The sequence below is a fragment of the Carlito syrichta genome, unplaced genomic scaffold, assembly GCF_000164805.1.
Source record: "Carlito syrichta isolate Samal-C Ts95f unplaced genomic scaffold, Tarsius_syrichta-2.0.1 Scaffold305651, whole genome shotgun sequence".
Taxonomy (NCBI): Eukaryota; Metazoa; Chordata; class Mammalia; order Primates; family Tarsiidae; genus Carlito; species Carlito syrichta.
Genome location: NW_007249747.1, coordinates 347,481 through 367,888, shown reverse-complemented (window position 1 = coordinate 367,888; position 20,408 = coordinate 347,481). Strand labels below are relative to the sequence as shown.

At 36.9% G+C, this 20,408-nt stretch overlaps 1 protein-coding gene across 1 annotated transcript in view; it reads left to right on the top strand.

Annotated features, from left to right (window-relative positions):
* Positions 1 to 20,408, top strand: part of TTC3 (tetratricopeptide repeat domain 3) — a 147,452-nt gene that overhangs the window by 12,357 nt on the left and 114,687 nt on the right. Inside the window, exons 2-10 of the mRNA XM_021714458.1 lie at positions 4,151 to 4,305; positions 11,092 to 11,134; positions 11,450 to 11,600; positions 12,054 to 12,141; positions 12,782 to 12,835; positions 14,035 to 14,155; positions 16,035 to 16,120; positions 17,752 to 17,846; positions 19,293 to 19,355. Coding sequence (XP_021570133.1) covers positions 4,162 to 4,305; positions 11,092 to 11,134; positions 11,450 to 11,600; positions 12,054 to 12,141; positions 12,782 to 12,835; positions 14,035 to 14,155; positions 16,035 to 16,120; positions 17,752 to 17,846; positions 19,293 to 19,355 — 845 coding nt within the window. The 5' untranslated portion in view covers positions 4,151 to 4,161. The remainder of the gene's footprint in view (positions 1 to 4,150; positions 4,306 to 11,091; positions 11,135 to 11,449; positions 11,601 to 12,053; positions 12,142 to 12,781; positions 12,836 to 14,034; positions 14,156 to 16,034; positions 16,121 to 17,751; positions 17,847 to 19,292; positions 19,356 to 20,408) is intronic.

Genomic DNA, 20,408 nt, shown 5'->3' with positions numbered 1-20,408 from the left:
TGGCAATCCACTCACCTCAGCCTCCCAAAGGCGCGGGATTACAGGCTGAGCCACAGAGCCCGGCTTAAATTTCTTAGAGAAGTGGAAATTACAGGACTTAGTGGTCAGTTGGATAGAAATGTTTTAGGAGTCTGGGGAGTCTAGGCTGACTCCCAGATTTTTGGTTTGGGTAATCCCATAGCCATGTAGAGCAATTAAACTGATAAACAGAATTCAGAAAGAGGAAAGAACTTGGCTTCATTTGTTTTTGAGGAAAAATATAAGTTTGTATTTAAACTTTTGGAGCCTTAGGGCCTTGTGGGACATCATGGTTAAGGTAGTAGTTGACAGGGAGGGTCTAGAAGTCAAGAGATGCAACCCAGCCTGAAGATATTTGGGAGTCTTTAGGTTTTGGAAGTTTGAAAGCTATTGTTTTCTACAGTGTGGTATGAGATGATTTAAAGTGGTTCATAGATAAACTTTCCAATAGGTTGGAATTTAATGTGTATGGAAAAAGTAACTTGCACATCAAACCTGTGTGATATATGGACATTATCACCTAGGCCAAGTGAGCTCATTAAAAGGGAAAAACTAAGTAAAAAAATACATCTGATATGTGGAAATGGCAAAAATCCTGGTGAAGCTATACAAATGATGAAAAGTTCAGAAAGTGCTGTTTTAAGCCATGGGTGTGGTAGATAAGATTATCCAAGGAGAGAATAAGAGTAAGAAGAAAAGAGAGTTGATATTTGGGTGACGGGGAATGGAGAAGAAGAGCCCATGAAGGAGACTGCGGAAGAGCAGGCACACGAATAGGAGGAGAACCAGGAGAAGATGGTCTTTGGAATCCAAATGAAGAATTCTGAGGAGGAAGTGGTCCACAGCGTCAAGTAAGTTGTAAGCTGAAAAGTGCTCTTTGGATTTAGCAGTTATGGTAGATTATTTAGCTGGAAGCATCCAAACAGTTGAGTTAAAAAAATATTCATGTTACCGATAGCTGGTATTTATAGCATTTCTCATAGGCCTGGTATTCTTGTAAGCACTTGATATGTGTTAACTGATTAATGAGGCAGGTAGTATTGTTATCCCTATTTAATAGGTAAGGAAACTGTAGCTCAGAGAGGTTAATTAAGATTTCCAGTATCATACATTCAGGGTAATGAGAGAGCCAAGACTCAAGCCCAGGCAGTCTTGGCTCCAGAGTCTATGTTCTTAACCACTTTGCCACATCACCTCTCTAGTTAAAAACAAAGTAGAAAATAAAAGTTATACCAATGTCGTAATTAAAGTACAGTTGGTGCCATGTGTGGTATCAGTGAGAACTGCTAGTCTTGAATGACCAGTGTCAGTCTGCCAGGTATGAGCATGTTATTTGTATTGTAATCGACACCGTGATGTGTGGGCTGTGATAGTTCTTGGCTCTTTCTGTATTTATATACAAAAAAGTTTGTAAGACAAGTGATTTAAAAAATATATACATTTCCCACGATAGCATATATCCTATATTATGTGCCATACGTTGGGTGCTCTAATGTCTTAATTTTTCTGGTTATTGTTCACCTTTGGAGTTAAATTTAAGTTCTGAAAAATATTATTGATGAAGAGCAGGTCAGTCTCCAGATTTTGTAGATAACCAGTCTTTTGAAGAAGCTCTTTAATAATCCTTTTGAAAGTAATTTCCCTTGCATGGTAGAAATGAAGACCAAATTGCAGGAAACTGAAAGTGAATGAGAATGGAGGATTTGTATGGGTGAAAAAGGAAGAAGAATTCTTGGTGAGGTCGAAGAATAGCTGTGGTAGGAGACCAGGAAAACATGAGCTGTAGTAACTCTTGGCTATGGTCAGAGAGGAACTGATGAGAGTGAAAGATCTAAAAACTGGTTTAGACCTGAGCAGTGATCTGAGCATGACCCTGGGGAAGGAGAGCCTAGTGAGGTGGGCAATGAAGTTCATATTAGTTGAGGAGGTAGTTAAGTGGCAAGGCTAGAGCATCATCTGCATGGACTTTGATGTGACTGAGATGCTGATAGAATTTGGAGGAAAGAGAAAAGCACTTTGACTAGTTGCCATTTTTCTTGAAACATGACAGTAACTAAGAGGTAAATAGGTAGCAATGGCAAGGAAAAGTAGATGTAGTAAAATAGAGTGAGAGAATAGACTATGGAATAAGAGGACTTGGGTGTGAATCCTTTCTAGCTGGTGACATGAGCAAACTTAATTTTACTGATAATATTTTCCTATCTGTACAGTGGAGATGATGATAATTGGGCCTGCTAAGAAGAATTGCTGTGAGGATTAATGAGATGGTGCATGTAAAACATTTGGTACAGTATGTGACATGTAGTACAAATAGTTTGCTAGGAAGATTGTTACTGTTCTTCACTTCTGATATTGTGAGGTTTTCGTACAGCAAATTGGGCATAAGATGAATTGATTAAAACAATATATTTGCATTTCACGGACTGATAGTAGTCTTTCTCAAGATAAAAGAAACTTGGTTTGTCCTAACAATAGTGGAATAATAATGATGGAGTGAAAAAAGGTATAAGGAATAGTGTTGATATGCTGGTGATGTTAGGAAGAGAAAGCTATTTCTTGGGCAAGAGCTAGAAGTAATAAAATGCTGCATTTGTCAGTGATATTCAGGTTATATAGCTATTCTCTAATAATTGTAAACATCCTTATTGCTGAACTTTATTTATTTATTTATTTTTGAGTTGGCATCTTACTCCGCCCAGACTGGAGTGCAATGGCACACTCATGGCCACCCCAGTGTCGACCTGCTGGGCTTAGGTGTTCCTTCTACCTCAGCCTTCCAAGTAGCCGGAACTACAGGCACGTGCTACCACACCTGACTCATTTTTTAACTTATTGTCGAGACAAGGTCTCGCCCAAGTTGCCCAGGCTGGTCTCGAACCTGCAGGCTCAGGCATTCCACTCGCCTTGGTCTCCCAAAGTGATGGGATTACAGGCTGAGCCAACGTGCCCGGTCATTGTTGAACTTTCTTTAGGAAAAACTCTTAGTCTGAAACTTTAGCTCTAATTCCCTTTTCACCCCATTGAAAGTATTTTTAAAACATGGCTTTAGATAATGTGAATTTTTTTTTCCTTTTTGCAATCTTGCAGTGCTGATTGTAGATGGCAGTAGTTGTAAGAGCATTAGGAGAAGAAATTGTTAGGAGGATGGAAGGCTGGATGTGGCCTTGGGGAGTTAGGAGATTGACAGACTCACCCTGTACCACTCTAGCCTTGCTTCTTTGTCCAAGACAGAAACACACTGAGAGATGTATAAGAGAATATGAGTAGCTGATAGGAAACAATTTTCTCAGTGGAGTCAGGATTTAGGTCAGCCCAGGAGGTTAAGAATGTAGCAGAGTTTGTGTATGATGAAATGGCACATTTCACAGAATGCAGTAAAAGTAGGCTGGAAGCAGTGGGAAGATATCTTTTTAATTTAGCAAACACTTATTTGAGGACATATCATGTGCTAGGCACATACAGTGATATGTAAAATGCCCTTAGTTATTTTTCATCTAAAGTAGACATGTGAACAGATAATCTTAGAGTAGAGGTGGTAAATGTGTGAACTGAGGAAAGGAAGAAAAGATTAAACTGTTTGGAGAGAGTCAGGGGAAAAAGAACAGCATCATAGGGACAAGAATCTTCCTGAGCTCAGTGTTCTGATTGGAGTTATTTCCTTGGGGCATAGGTTCTAAGTCCTTTTCTTTTTCTTTTTCTTTTTTAATTTTAAAGATATGGGATACAATTCAGGGTTAGCTATACATATGTTCATTATGCATGTACCTTTGTTGATGAGATGTGCCCCTCCCCAAGCAGTTTCCCACTACTGCCAATCCTTTTTTTATAGAATTACAATAATTGTTCAACTTCCACTTACAAGTGAAAACATGTGGTACTCAATTCTTTGTTTCTATGATAGGTCACTCAGTATTATAGATTATAAGTCCATTCAGTTTGCTGTGCAGTTCATAATTTTGTCTTTCTTTATGGCTGTGTAATATTCCATTGTGTATATATACCACCTTTTTTTTGTCCAGTCCTCTTTCGATGGGCAACATGGTTGGTTCCATGTTTTTGTGTCTTTTTCTAGTATAACATAGAAGCCAGGAAGACTTCTCGTTACTAATTTGGGTTTGTGTTGTTTCCTTAGGCTTGTACACCATGGACAGTTTTGCTGAGGGAGATTCCACTGTAGCGAATTATGCCTTGTTAAAAGATTGCTCTTATATGGACGATTGTATTATTGCTCCTGAACTTCTGGCTGATGATTATGTTCGTGTGACTCAGCTTTACTGTGACAGGATGGTAAGTATATTTGCTAATTTTTTTTGGTTTTGACATTGTGTCTTGATGGTTTTCTGGTTTAGGGCTATCTGAGTAAGGTATTTTTGTGGTACATGGGTTTTGATAGCGAGGTCCACGTGCTTTTGAAGAGGTGATTTCAGAAGGGAAAGCAAGCAGTGCCTCAACAATAAGAATGTGGAATATCAGAGATGAGTGATGGTGAAAGGTGATTTTCTGTTGGAGAATTAGAAAAGCTCTTGGGGAGAGCTATAGAAACAAACTCAGGAAATATTGTAAGAAAGTCCTTAAATTAAGACTCATTTGGGTTCTAGGGGGCCCACACATCTGTCAGCAGATACTGGGATCTGCAGATAGCTTCTGAATCATAGCTCCTCCCTTAATTAAATCTCAAAAGTGCAAAAAGCACAGGCCCCCACCCCCAGTGCAGCTTGAGAATTGAACAAAACTAGAGGATCTACACACAGAAGAATAGGAGATTGAGCAAACAGAAATAAAGCTATTCCTCCTATCACTGAACAGCAGAATTAAAGAAGAGGTTAAAAAAAGTGGGGAGGAAAACCTATTGAAATGAAGAAAAACCAAAGGAAGAATATGAGCCTCACACAGACCCCTGGGAGGTCAGACAATGAGAATACAGACTTCGGAACTCAAACAATGTAGAGCCCTCAGAATGACTAATCTCAAACCACAAACCCAAATATCAAGGTATTAATAGAGAGAATAAATAGAAATGAGGAGAGTCAAGAGGAAAGAATGAAGGAGTTGATAACTGAGATAACAGCAATAAAGAATGCAGTGAATGAAATAATTAATGAATTGATAAGCATGGAAAGCAGAATTAACCAAGCAAAAGAAAGAATCTCAGAGCTTGAGGGCCAAAATATGGGACTAACCCAAACTGTTAAAAACATAAAGAAGCTTAAAAACACAGAACAAAATCTCCAAGAGATGAGCAATTATTTCAAGAGGCTGAACCTAAGATTAATTGGATTCCCTGAGGCAGATAGAGAGACAGAGATCACCCTGGGACAAACATTCCATGAAATTATCCAAGAAAACGTCCCTCATCTTATCAGTGACATGACCATTCAAGCACAAGAGATTCAGAGAACCCATACACCCATAGTAATTCGCCTACACAAAGTAGGTATAAAAGAAGAAATCCTAAAGGCAGCAAGAGAGAAAGGTCAGACTACTTACCCAGGAAGACCAGTTATAATAGCAGCAGACTTATCTACAAAATCACTTCAGCCTAGGAGAGCTTGAGGCCCAGTCTTCAAAGTTCTCAAAGATAAACAATTTCAACTAAGAATTACTACCCAGCCAAGCTAAGTTTCATCAGTGATGGAGAATTAAAATCCTTCCCAGACATTCAATCCCTAAGAGTTTACGCTGCCTTCAGACCAGCTCTATAAAGAAACACTTAATGTGTTAAACAGAAGAAAGGAAAAAAAGAATGACAATGTCCTTCCCAAGAATGTAGGGAAAAGATTGAAAGCACACATGAACCATCCCCAAAATCAAAAGAAAGACAACAAACAAATAAACAGTAGAAATAACAACAAACTCTGTAAGAACCTTGTGACAGGGATAAACTCTCACATCTCAATAATTAGCCTGAATGTGAATGGACTAAATGTACCACTGAAAATACACAGAGTGGCAAATTGGGTAAAATATCATGAGGCAACAATATATTGTCTCCAAGAGACTCATCTCACCAGAAAGGACACTCACATATTCAAAGTAAGAGGATGGGAAAAAAAATTTCAGGCAAATGGAACACAAAAGAAAGCAGGAATCGAGATTGTAATATCAGACAAAATATCCTTAAAGCTATCAAAAATTTAAAAAGATACAAAAGGTCATTACATAATGATAAAAGTTTCAATCTATCAACAAGAAATATCCCTTCTAATCATATATGCACCCCACATAGCACTAACTTTCATAAAGCAGCTTCTAGGTAAACTTTAAAAAGATATTGACTCTAATGCTATCATAACTGTGGACTTAAATACCCCCTAACAACCGTAGACAGATCATTAAGACAAAAAGTCAGCAAGGAGATCCGGAACCTCAAAATGACGCTTGACCAAATGTACTTAATTGATACCTATAGAACACTCCACCCAGCAACCATGGAATATACATTCTACTCATCACCATATGGAACTTACTCTAAGATTGACCACATCCTCGGCCATAAATCAAGTGTAAACAAATTCTTTAAGATTGATTCTGCAGTGCACCTTCTCAGACCACAGTGGAATAAAAATAAATATCAACACCAACAAAGTTCCCCCCAAACCCACAAAGACGTGGACACTAAACAGTATGATGCTGCCGGGCTCGGTGGCTCAGCCTGTAATCCCGCGCCTTTGGGAGGCTGAGGTGAGTGGATTGCCTGAGCCCGCGGGTTCGAGACCCGCCTGGGCAGTGAGACCTCATCTCTACAATAAATCAAAAAATCAGCCGGGCGTGGTAGCGCATGCCTGTAATTCCAGCTACTTGGAAGGCTGAGGCGGAAGGATCGCCGGAGCCCAGCAGGCGAGGTTGTGGTGGCCGGGAGCGGCCACTGCACTCCAGTCTGGGCGACAGAGTGAGACTCCAACTCAAAAAAAAAAAAAAAAAAAACAGTATGATGCTAAACAACTCCTGGGCCAACACGGAAATCAAAACAGATTAAAAGATACCTGAAAAAAACTGAAAATGAAGAAATGTCTTACCAAAATTTCTGGAATGCCATGAGAACAGTACTAAGAGGGGAATTCATATCTTTGCAAACACACATGAAGGAAATGGAAAGATCACAAGTTAACAGCCTAACAAATCAACTAAGGGAGCTGGAAAAGCAAGACCACCAGAACTCTAACTTCAGCAGAAGAATCCAGATCACCAAAATAAAAACCCAAATTTGGGACATGGAAAACAAAAATATAATACAAAAAGTCAGTGAAACCAAAAGCTGGTTTTTTGAAAGGATAAACAAAATTGAGGGACCCCTAGCTAGACTGACCAAGAATAAGAGAGAAAAAGTCCAAATAAACACGATCAGAAATGCAAAAGATGAAGTCACAACTGACACCGAAGAAATACAAAAAGTTATCAGAGATTACTATGTAATCAAATTCAAAAACCTAAATGAAATGGAGGTCTTTCTGCCTTTTTTTAAAAAAATTTTTATTATAGAGACAAGGTTTCACCAAGTTGCTCAGGCTGATCTTGAACCCGTAGGCTCAAGCAATCTTCTTGCCTCAGCTTCCCAAAGTACTTGGATTACAGGCTGAGCCACCATGCTCGGCAGGACTTTCTTACATCACACAACCTCCCAAGGTTGAAACAAGAAGAAATCAAGACCTTAACAGACCAATAACAACCCAGGAAATTGACTATGTTAAAAGAAAATTACCCTGCCCCCCCAAAAAAAACCCTGGACCAGATAACTTTTCAGCAGAATTCTACAAAACATAGAAGAAGGAGCTGATACTAGTACTATTGAAAGTATTCCAGGCAATTGAGAAAGATGGAACTCTCTCCAAATCATTTTATGAAGCTGACATCACACTGATACCTAAACTGGGTAAAGATCCAACAAAGAAAGATACCTATAGTTATAGGCCAGTATCCTTGATGAGCATAGATGCTAAAGTTGTCAACAAGATTCTATCAAACCAGATCCAACAGCACATCTCAAAAATCATCCACCATGATCAAGTAGGCTTTATCCCTGGGATACAGGGCTGATTCAACATCCACAAGACCATAAACGTAATTAAATACATAAGCAGATGTAAAGACAGAAACCACATGATTATATAATTAGATGCAGAAAAGACCTTTGATAAAATCCAGCACCCCTTCTTGACAAAAACCCTCGAACATCTAGGCCTAGCTGGAGCATACCTCAAAATAGTAAGAGCCATCTATGAGAAACCCACAGCCAACATACTGCTAAACACATTTTCCTTGAAAACCAGAACAAGACAACGATGCCCTCTCATCCATCCTATTCAACATAGTATTGGAAGTCCTAGCTAGAGCAATCGGATGAGAAGGAAATCAGAGGTATCCAAATAGAAAAAGAGGAAGTTGTTATCCCTGTTTGCAGACAACATGATTCTATACCTTGAAACCCAAGAGAATCTGTCAAAAACCTCCTTGCACTGATAAAGGACTTTAGCAAAGTCTCAGGGTATAAAATAAATGTGCAAGAGTCAGTCACATTCCTATATACCAACAATAAACAAACCCAAATAAAAAGCACAATCCGATTCACAATAGCCACAAAAAGAATGAAACATCTTGGCATCTTCCTAACCAGAGAAGTCAAAGACCTTTACAACAAAAACTACAAAACACTGCTCAAAGAAATCAAAGATGACACAAACAAATAGAAAGATATTCCATGCTTACGGATTGGAAAAATCAACATTGTTAAGATGTCCATCCTACCCAAGACAAGACAATCTACAGATTCAACGCAATACCCATTAAATTACCAGTTGCATTCTTCTCAGACCTGGAAACTACAATACAGAAATTCATATGGAAACATAAATGACCACAAATAGCCAAAACAATCCTCAGCAAAGAAAAAAAAAAGTGGTAGGCATCATGCTCCCAGACTTTAAGCTTTATTATAAAGTTACAATAATCAAAACAGCCTGGTATTGGTACAAGAACAGGCATATAGACCAATGGAACAGGATAGAGATTCCAGAAGGAAAACCCCAATTTCTCAACCAACTCATTTTCAACAAAGCCTCCACCACCAACCACTGGGGAGAGGAGAACCTATTCAGTAAATGGTGCTGGGAAAACTGGCTGACCATATGCAGAAGATTAAAACAAGACCCCTACCTATCACCATACACAAAAATAATTTCTAAATGGATCAAAGAGCTAAATGTAAAACCTCAAACTATAAGCACCTTAGAAAATGCAGGAGACACCCTTATGAAAATTGGAACTGGCAACCAATTCCTGATCAAAACCCTAAGTTCCCATGCCGTAAGAGATAAGATAGACAAGTGGGACCTCATCAAACTGACAAGCTTCTGCAACGCCAAAGAAACCATTGAGAGAGCAAGGAGACAGCCCAGAGACTGGGAAAAAATATTTGCCAACTGTATATCTGACAAAGGCCTTAACATCTAGGATCTACAAGGAACTCAAACGTGCTGAAAAGAAAACAACTAATAGCTCCGTTACAGAGTGGGCTAAAAGTATGAATAGACACTTCTCAAAAGAAGATATATGAGTAGCCAACAGATACATGAAAAAATGCTCAGCCTCACTAGTCATCAAAGAAATGCAAATTAAAACCACACTGAGATACCACCTAACTCCAGTCAGGAGGGCCATTATCAATAAATTAAAAAAAACAGCCGATGCTAGAGAGGATTTAGTGAAAAGGGAACACTTCTACGGTTGGTGGGAGTATAAACTAGTACAGCCTCTGTGGAAAATAGTTTGGTGATTCCTACAAGATCTAAAAATCGACCTACCATACAACCCCACAATCCCTCTACTGGTAATATACCCAGAGGAACTCAAATCACTCTATGAAAAGTTACCTGCACATGCATGTTTATTGCAGCATTATTCCCAGTAGCAAAAACATGGAACCAACCGTGCTGCTCATTGAATGAAGACTGGATAAGAAGAAATGTGGTACATATACATTACGGAATATTACACAGGCATAAAGGACAAAATTATGAACTTCACAGCAACTTGGATGGTCTTAGAGGCTATAATACTGAATGTTTTATCACAGACAAAAAGAACTGAGTGTCACATGTTTTCACTCATAAGTGGACCTTGAACAGTTACCATAATACTATAAGAAAAGGATTGGCAGTAGTAGGAAACTGCTGGGATGGGATCGGTTGGGATTTTCAGTATTGAAATCTGCTGGGGGAGCTAGGGTACACCTCATCAACAAGGGTACCTACATAATAAACATTTGTATACCTAACCCTGAATTGTACTCCACATCTTTAAAATAAAAAAATAGGCGGGGTGAGGTGTTTCAAACCTGTAATCCCAGCATTTTGCGAGGCCAGAGTGAGAGGATTGCCTGAGCCCATGGGTTCGAGAACAGCCTGGGGAAACTTGGCGAGACCTCATCTATAATAAAGCAAAAAAATTAGCCAGGTGTGGTAGTATGCGCCTGTAGTTTCAGCTACTTGGAAGCCTAAGGCGGAAAGATTGCCTGAGCCCTGTGGATCAACACTGGGGTTGCCGTGAGTGTGCCATTGTACTCCAGTCTGAGTGACGGAGTGAGACTCCAACTCAAAAAATTAAAACAAAACAAAAATCAACAAAAAAAATTTTTAAAAAGAGTCATTGAAGATGTGTACAAAACATGTAACTGAAAGTTTTTAGATTATTTCTGATAATTCTTAGATTAAAAATAAAAGACTATACTTTAGCTTTGTTTTTTTTTGTTTTTTTAGTTGAAGTCTCATTCTGTTGCCCAGGCTGGACTGCAGTGGCACTCATGCTTATGGCCACCCCAGCTGCTGGGCTACGGTGATCCTTCCACCTCAGCTTTCCTAGTAGCCGGAACTACAGGCGCGTGCTACTACGCCCGGCTAATTTTTGGTTTATTGTAGAGACAAGGTCTTGCCAAGTTGCCCGAGCTGGTCTCAAACCCACGGGCTCAGGTAATCCACTTGCCTTGGCCTCCTAAAGTGCTAGGATTACAGGCTGAGCCACCGAACCCGGCCACTTTTACATTTTACCAGTTACAAATCAAAAGAATTTTCTTCTTTTTAGGGTGTGCAATATAAAGATTATGCCCAAAGTGAAAGAAATTTAGGTGAGTGCCTTGGTATTTTAATGTTAATTTATTGGAAAACTATAATGGGAGGTCTAGCCGTGCAGTCATAGAAGCATTAAGAGCTTTATATGTCCTTTAAAAACGTATTCTTACTGTTTTTTCCCCAATCAAAGCCTTTTTGTTAAGATAGAGTTTTATTCAACACTCTTAAATATTCTTAACATTTAACAGTTTAAAATATTTTATCCATTCAGTTCTTGCCTTTTCATATCCATTTTTACCTTTATATAACAACAGTGTTGTTTCATTCCAAAATGAGACACTAATGTTAATTTCAAACTTTTTTTAATTAAGAATTTGACATCTGCAGTATATGGTGTAGTAAACCAATATCTGTCCTGCAAGATTATTGTGATGCCATTAAAATAAACATCTTCTGGCCCCTTCTGTTTCAACATCGAAACTGTTCTGTAATATCACGATTGCATCCCTGTGTGGAAGTCAAGTAAGTTACTCTATATTATTCATGTTGCACGAACAGTGGTAAGCATATTGCCCAGTACTGAGAAATGCCAAGTGCAGTGAAGGCTTATATCTTACTCTTGTTTGCTGCTCAACTTTACTTTTGTTTAATAGGGTAGAAAAAATAAATACTTGAGATTTGGATATGAATGAATAATTGCAACAATGCTCAATGAATAGTATTATATAGACTTGAAGCTGAGTCAGGGAGAATTAATATATTTGTTTATAAATATCAGTGTTGTAGTACAGAAGAATGAAAAAATAAGTATTTTGTCCATTTAATAAACAACTTAGTTATTGTAACCTAGAGTGAAGAAAAAGACAACTTAATTTGTTTTAAGTAGTTTGAGATATAACGTATAGTTAAGCATAAAGTTTAATGAATTTGTGTATATGAGAACCTAATCTTTGAAAAAATAAATTTGTGTTTAAGCAATTCTCGTGCTTCTGAGATAAGTTTGAAGAAATTACAACATCTTGAATTGATGGAAGATATTGTGGATTTGGCAAAGAAAGTTGCTGTAAGTGGTAGAATGTAGGTTTATTTCCCCCCTATTTAAAGAATAATAAAAATAAGCATTTGTCACAGATGAAAGTGGGTCCTGGTTCATAGAAATCCTTGTCACAGGTTCTAAAAGTGATGGGCTCTATCTTTTGATATTAAATCACATCACCATCAACAAGTATTTGGTCTTTGGGATTGGAGCATCAGGGCAGGTTTGAGGAGCTGTCCTTGTACTATGTTGAGGTTTTTTGTGTGTTTTGTTTTTTTGAAAGCTATTTGATAATTTTTCTTATTTCTTGAGTTGGTTATGGACTCAAGTATTGTTCTTGATACTATTCTAATTACAAACTTAAGTTTAAAAAGGGCATTCTCATGTTTTTTTTTCCCTGTGATCATCATTTGCGTAGCATACAAGCCACATGTCTTAAAGTTACACTAAATAATTTTACCACTAAAACCCTGTGGAAACTATTTCTGATTTCTTGTTTTAGGGTCTTAAAAGGGTAAATTGATCGTTGTAAGTGCTTGTAGGAAATATACTACTGTGTACACATAGTAGTATTCCTAAAATGTAGGATTTATTTTCATGAGAAAATTCAAGTATGATTGACTGAATAAGAAAAAGATATGTGTTTTGTTCTTTTTTTATTTTTCAGAATGATTCATTCCTTATTGGAGGCTTATTGAGAATTGGTTATAAAATAGAAAATGTACGTACCATAGAATCCAGCACACCCACTGTGATAAGTGTCTCATTTCCTCGTCTGTTGATTCCATACACTCAGTGTTTTATATGCAGTGTTTGGTAGTATTGATTTCTATATTTTTCTTAAACAGCCTCCTCATTTTGGAGGTTTGCATCATTTCCATTCTTTTACCCATATACGTAGTATAGTGTTGAGCTTCTTGTACAAGTTGATTCTTTATCTTCTTTTAGATTATTTACGTGACTTATGTTCCCCAAGTGAAATTATTAAGTCCCTGGTATGAATATTTTTGATATGTAATTACTAGGTAATCTCCAGATTCAATGGTAAATCAGTTTTTAATGCTATTGGTGACATAAACATCTACATGCTTCCCTTAAGCCTGGTACTAACATTGTTACCTCAACTACTTAATTTTTAAAGTTATTTCAGTATGAATAACATTTCTGTGAATTCTTGATCCTTCATGAAGATTATTGTGCTGAGTATCCATTTACCCAGCCACATTCTCCTCTTGTTTATTTCCTTATTCTTCTATTTGCCACAGATCAGGTAAAATTTGTAGTCTCCTTGATGAGCCTTAGTTTATACCTACCCCAGGCCACTTCTGGACAGATTGTAGACCTCAAATTCCAGGTCTGTAATCATTGCAGAAGCATCTTGAGTTCTGAGGGTGGTCTGAGGTCACCTGAATAGGTAACATATGTGAGTCCATGGTATCTATTTTTTTTTTCTGAGTTGGAGTCTCACTCTGTTCCCAGGCTGGAGTGCAGTGGCACACGCACGGCCACCCCAGCATCGACCTGCTGGGCTTAGACGATTTTTCTGTCTCAGTCTTCCAAGTAGTTGGAACTACAGGCACATGCTAACATGCCTGGCTAATTTTTGATTTATTGTAGAGATGAGGTCTCACCAAGTTGCCCGGTCCTGTCTCCAACCCACGGGCTCAGGCAGTCCACTTGTCTCGGCCTACCAAAGTGCTGGGATTACCGGCTGAACCACCAAACCTGGCCCATGGTATCTATTAACTCGTATATGTTAGAGTCTGGCTACTCTAGGTTGTATGCTGGAGTAGCAAAAAATGGGGCTGTATGAGTTTTGTATTAAGGATCTGAAATATTTGTGTAAGATAAATTTATAATGCCACATGCAAATTTAAAATTAATATCCAAATCCTATTATTTATTACTCTTTTGAAACAGAAAATCTTGGTGATGGAAGAAGCTTTGAATTGGGTCAAATACACAGGCGATGTAACAATCCTAACTAAACTAGGATCAGTTGACAATTGTTGGCCTATGTTAAGTGTTTTTTTTACTGAATGTAAGTATAAGTGCTTTAAATTGCTACATGAATCCATATTTACAGATATTATTTGGGAAAATGCGATTTAGGTTATGTGATTTCTGATTTATCTTGGGATTTTAAAAACGTTGTCTTTTGTTATATGTACCTAAACCAGAGAACCTTAACCTTGAAGTTAGTTTTACTCTGTATTTTCTGTCTTAATGATTATTATGACGTTATACATTTAAAAGTTTTACCTAATGGATGTCATAGGTTATTATATATAATACTCAAAGAAAGAGACCATAACTGGAGCTCATGTATTCTCCTTCATAAGAAAAAGTAACAGAAACTAAGACTATGATTTTCATTTTCCAGATGAATCTCCCATTCTTTAATATATGAGGAAACTACCTTACATATTTCTTTTACTTTGTGAAATGTTTTTCACAAAGAAATGAAGATCATTGCAATGTTAGCTGTGTTTTTATAATATAGTTATAGGAATCTTAAAACAGGAAAGGTTTGGCTCTTTAGTAGATGATGACCAATGATTTGCCATCTCTACTGAGAAGAAGGCAAATTTTGCACTCTTGACTTAGGTACTAGAGCAGAATTAAATCTGAATGAAGCCACATCTTTCTGATAGGTTTGTTAGACACTGGGATGTTTTACACCATTAGAGGTTGTTCTCACCATTGTTTTGGAGGCCTTTAATTATAAACTAGAATTTATGGTGAAAGTAGAGAAGCAGTATGATGTGAGCATATCTGTTTAGAATCATTTCTGACTTTATATTCTCTCCTTTATAATAGCCATACATGGTGGCTGTTATCCCTATTTTATTAGTGAGCACACTAAGACTTTGAGAGATTAAGTGATATTTCTGCAGTGTAGTAGAACCTAGATGAGATGTCAGTTCTCTCTGATCTCAAAACCCAATTTTCCTTCTAAAATTCTACTTTGTCTCTTAGAATTACTTTATTTTATTTGATGACCTTTTCAGGTTCTTTTATGAATCTTAAATTTTAGGTACCCCTTTTGCATTAGAAATGAATGTGTTTGTATAGAGGTTTAACTATAGTTTTGTTGCAATAAAAACTGCCACTTAAAACATTTGTTCTATATAATAACTTAAAATGCAGAAAATGAGATCTCATAAAGTTTGGTTATTTACTGCATTTTAAGTAGTTTTTCAGTTTGTTCAGTTTTTCAAAAATACTGAATAAAGACGTTTACAATTCTTTATTTATTATATGTTGAGTGTCAAAACTCTAAATCTGAAATACTCCAAAATCCTAAACGTTTTGAGCTTTGATATGGCACTCAATAGAAATGCTCATTGGAACATTTTAAATTTTGAATTTTTGGATTTGGGATGCTTAACCAGTATAATGGAAATATTCCAAACTCTAATAACACTTCTGATCCCAAGCATTTCAGATAAGCGATACTCAACCTGAATATTAAATACGTCTTAGAAAGTAATTTTTTAGGTTTTTGTTTTCATATATTTTTGTTGAATGTTATGCTTGGTATACCCTTGGTGCTTGAAAATGTTTTTTGAATTGACTTAAGCAATTATGAGGCCTATTTGGAATATGTTATGACAGAGCATTTGTTGTAACCGCAGTTAAAACTAGTGTAATAATTAAGTGTTTTTTATGACTAGCAGTAAAAACTGAGATTGAATTCATAGCAAGTAATAAATCTAATATTTTCTGAAACATCAGTTAGTTTATCTTTTTACTATGCTATTTAAAACACATGCAAGATTACAAGGAACATATACTATTTAGAAAGAATAATAGCAAACTGAACTTTATGAATTTACCTAAGAATTAGAATATTATCAATACCAATTTGTTTTTTTAACATATGTTCTCTCTCACTCTCTCCTAAAAATAAAATTTAGATAAGTATCACATAACTAAAGTTGTAACAGAAAACTGCAATTTACTTGAAGAATTTAAAACCCAAAGTTGTATGGATTGTATAGAGGTGAGGATTAATATTTACTTGTAAATATATTTTAAGATTTGCCTATTAGAACTTTTAACATTCAGAGGAAGTTAATAAAACCTCTTTCTGACAAAATACAAGGAATCTACTGTAAAATTAAATAACCTGTTTGAGGGAAAATTGTAATAGATTTTGATTTAGAATTTTTTTGAATGAATAATATCTTAATTGGAATTTTCTTATGCTTTTAAAAGTTAACAAAAATTAAAATTTGATTTTTTTCAGCTACAGTCTTTAAAAAAATATATTATCTGTGCCATATCTTTGGAGATCAACTAAAATCTTTAATTAGTTGAGGAAATTCGATTTTCTTAGGTAACAGCTTACTGAGATGTAATTCACATGCCATACTGCTCATTTATAGGAAATATTATTTTAACTCAACTTTTATTTATTTATTTTTTTGAGTTGGAGTCTCACTCTGTCACCCAGGCTAGAGTGCAGTGGCATGCACGCTCACGGCCACCCCAGCGTTTACCTGCTGGGCTCAAGCAATCCTTCTGCCTCAGTCTTCTAGGTAGCCTGAACTACAGGCACACGTTACCATCCCACTAATTTTTGATTTATTGTAGAGACGAGGTCTCGCCAAGTTGCCTGGGCTGGTCTCGAGCCCGCGGGGTCAGGCAATCCACTCACCTTGGCCTAAGTGCTGAGCCACCAAGCCCAGCCTTAACTCAACTTTTAAAAAAAGAATTTAGGAAAATATTTAACATTCTATTGAATTCTCTAATCAAAGCCTTCGATGTGTAGTTTATTTTAGTTAATTTATTTTTAAAATTTTGAGTTTTTGAAGTGAAAAGTTTTCTTTTTCTTTTTTTTGAGTCAAAGTCTCACTCTGTCACCCAGTCTGGAGTGCAGTGGTAAGATCATGGCTCACCGCAGCCTCGACCTCCTGGGCTCATGTGATCCTTCTGCCTCAGTCTTCCCAATAACTGGGACCACAGGCACATGCCATCACGCCTGGCTGATTTTTTTCAATGTTTTTGTAGAGACGAAGCCTTGCTATGTTTCCCAGGCTGGTCTCAAACTCCTGACCTCAAGCAATCCTCCCTCATTGGCCTCTCAAAGTACTGGGATTACAGACATGAGCCATCAGGACCGGCCCAGCATCTTTCATATATATATTCTTGTTAACCTGTTACCTCATTTTTTTGGTAATTAATGGTAATCAACATTTGCTATGTTTTATTGATTTACATGTTTTTTAAGTACTGAGGTTTATTGAATAATAACACATTTGCTAACCTAAAGTTAAAATTCTACTACACATCTGTTTTTTATCCTGCCATACTTTATTACTTTATTAATAAGGTATATTTAAAAGTGGATCTGCCAAATACCACATACAAGTTTTAGTGATTATTCCTTATGTGATGGCTTTACTTATTTTTAATACTCTTTTAGAAAAGTTAGTATTGAGTCATTGGAGACAGGTTTCTTTAAATATCACATCAAAATATTGGGTATTAGATTTTCATTTTCTATGTAAATAATCCCCTAGATTATTTCTGATATTATAGATAGAAACCCAGGTCCATTTTTCTTAGGTATTAGGTTCTTGATTGTCTTTGGAGCTAATTGATGGGTCTTCTTTCACCTTGGTTTCTCAGCAAGGAGAACTAATGAAAATGAAAGGAAATGAAGAGTTTTCCAAAGAAAGATATGATATAGCTATTATCTATTACACCAGAGCCATTGAATTTAGGTAAGAGCAAAATAAAATAAAAAGATCCTTTTTTTGTGGCAGGTCAAGTTAGAATGCTAGTCAGAAGAAGGAATTGGGGAGTATCTTTCAATTCGTTCTGCAGAATAGATTTTCTTATCTTTAGGCAATAGAAGGATTAGATATGGCCTGGATCGTAGAACCTAATTAAGTAGTATAACTCAAGCAAATCAGGCAAAATTGTGAATTTGGTTCTACCCTCCTCTATTTTCTTTGAAACTTTCTAATACAGAGTCATCTTCTGCTTTGTCTTGTTCTCATTTTGCTGTTGACCATGTCCTTCTTTTTTTTTTGAGACGTAGTTTTTCTCTGTCATCCAGGCTGGAGTGCAATGGTATGATCATAGTTCACTGCAGCCTCGAACCCCTGGGCTCAAGTGATCCTCCTGCCTTCCCTTCCCAAGTAGCTAGGACTACAGATATGTGCCACAATGCCTGACTTTTTTTTTTTTTTTTTTGTAGAGATGGGGTCTTGCTATGTTGCCCAGGCTGTTCTTGAACTCCTGGCCTCAAGTGATCCACCTCCCTTGGCCTCCCAAAGTGCTGGGATTACAAGTATGAGTCCCTGGCACCTAGCCCTTCCAAATTATTAACTGATCAAAAAAGGTTCGATTCTAACACTTAAGATGCCACCCATTTGGGGAGTTTTGCTTTCTGAGAGGGAACTTAAAGGTTAATAGACATTGTTGACAGAATGCATGTGCTCTCACCTGCCTTGTCTTGTCTTTGTTTAGCTGCTAAAATTTTATAGCTTTCCTCCAGATGTGCCTCATATTCTGTTTCTACTAACAGTCTCAGCTGGGCCACCTAATATTGTAGCAACCTTAGGAGGGTACTCTGTAGGCACTTCTCTTTCCTACCTTGCCCATTTCCACAGGGAATGAGTGAATCCAGTTAGCATGCCAATTCCAAAAGGCTGCTATTCTGTTCTCTTAAATTAAAGGTGGAAGAAAGAGAGAATACATTTCACCACACGTAGGAAAACTCAAAAGAACAAAATTTGAAATGAAGGTGTTTAAGTTGCTGTTCCAATTTGCACGCTTCCTTTGGCAGAGTCCTTTGTCAAAGTGGCATAGTGCTGACTTATATAAGTAATCCTGTATTCTAAAGTTATGACATACTTTGTGGTTTTCTATCTTTTTAATATGTCTCATTTGATCCTCACAACAGCTTTACGAGTTAGAGCAAGTAGAATTAGCTTCATTTTGAATACAGGGAAGTTTAGGTTGGTTTGAACAAGGTTATATAAATAGGAAGTATAGGAACTGGGACTTACTTAGCCAGTTAAGATTCCATATCCAGTATTCTTTTTACTCTGTCACACAATGTAAAGTTAAAAATATTTTTTTCATGCCTTGTGTTTTCTGTGTGATTTTTGTTTGTTTCATGTGTAATGTGCTGTACTGACTAAACATTATTTCTTTTTAAGACCTGATAACCACCTTCTTTATGGTAACCGAGCTCTTTGTTTTCTTCGTACTGGACTATTTAGGTATGTTGATTAAAGTATTTCAACCACTGAATTATGCTAAATACCCCTTTTAGGAAACATTTCTGTTTTACAGGTATGCAAGAAAATTTCTGAATAGTTTTTTTGGTAGTAATACTTAAATGATTAAAAGAAGACATGGCTGGGCTCGATGGCTCAGCCTGTAATCCCAGCACCTTGGGAGGCTGAGGCGAGTGGATTCAAGCCCGTGGGTTCAAGACTTGCCCAGGCAACTTGGTGAGACCTCACCTCTACAATAAATAAAAAACCAGCCAGGTGTGGTATCACGCACCTGTAGTCCTGGCTACTTGGAAGGCTGAGGTGAAACGATTACCAGAGCCCAGCAAGTCGACCCTGGGATGACCATGAGTGAGCCACTGCACTCCAGCCTGGGTGATAGAGTGAGACTCCTACTCAAAAAAAAAAAAAAAAAAAAAAGACACTAGGCTTTTATATATATTAGCAACAGTGAAAGGTGCAGCTATTCTGGTTGAGTGCAAACATATGTTATGCATTATTTAAAGTGCTTTTACATATGTTATGTAATTCTTACGGCAAGATGGTAATGTTATTCTCCATATTTTACATGTGGACCAGTCATACCACCAGTAAATAGTGATGCCAAGATTTGAACCACAGATCTTATCTGATGATGTTAAAGTCTGTATTTATAACATCTATAATATATTTCCTTTGCTCTACTAGTTAAGCTATGCAGTCTAAAAGAAGCATTTTTGCTGTATTTTTTCTCTGTATTAGTATGACAAATTAAGTAAATATCCTTAAGTAAAAGAAAGCACAGTAATTTAATGGTATAACTATGACAGTGGAGTCTTAATTCTTAACCTTATGTTGAATTTGAACTGAGCTTTTATTAGTTGAGAAAGATTGAGAAAGACACTGCGCCATGATTTTTTTTGTACCTCAGTTTAAAAATTTTAGAATGTCAGAAGCATGAATATTGAGCATTATAGACTTGTATTTAATTATGTCCCCTTAATGAAAGAAGGGTGTAGGGTGGATTTAAAAATACATCTACACAGTAGAATATTAAAA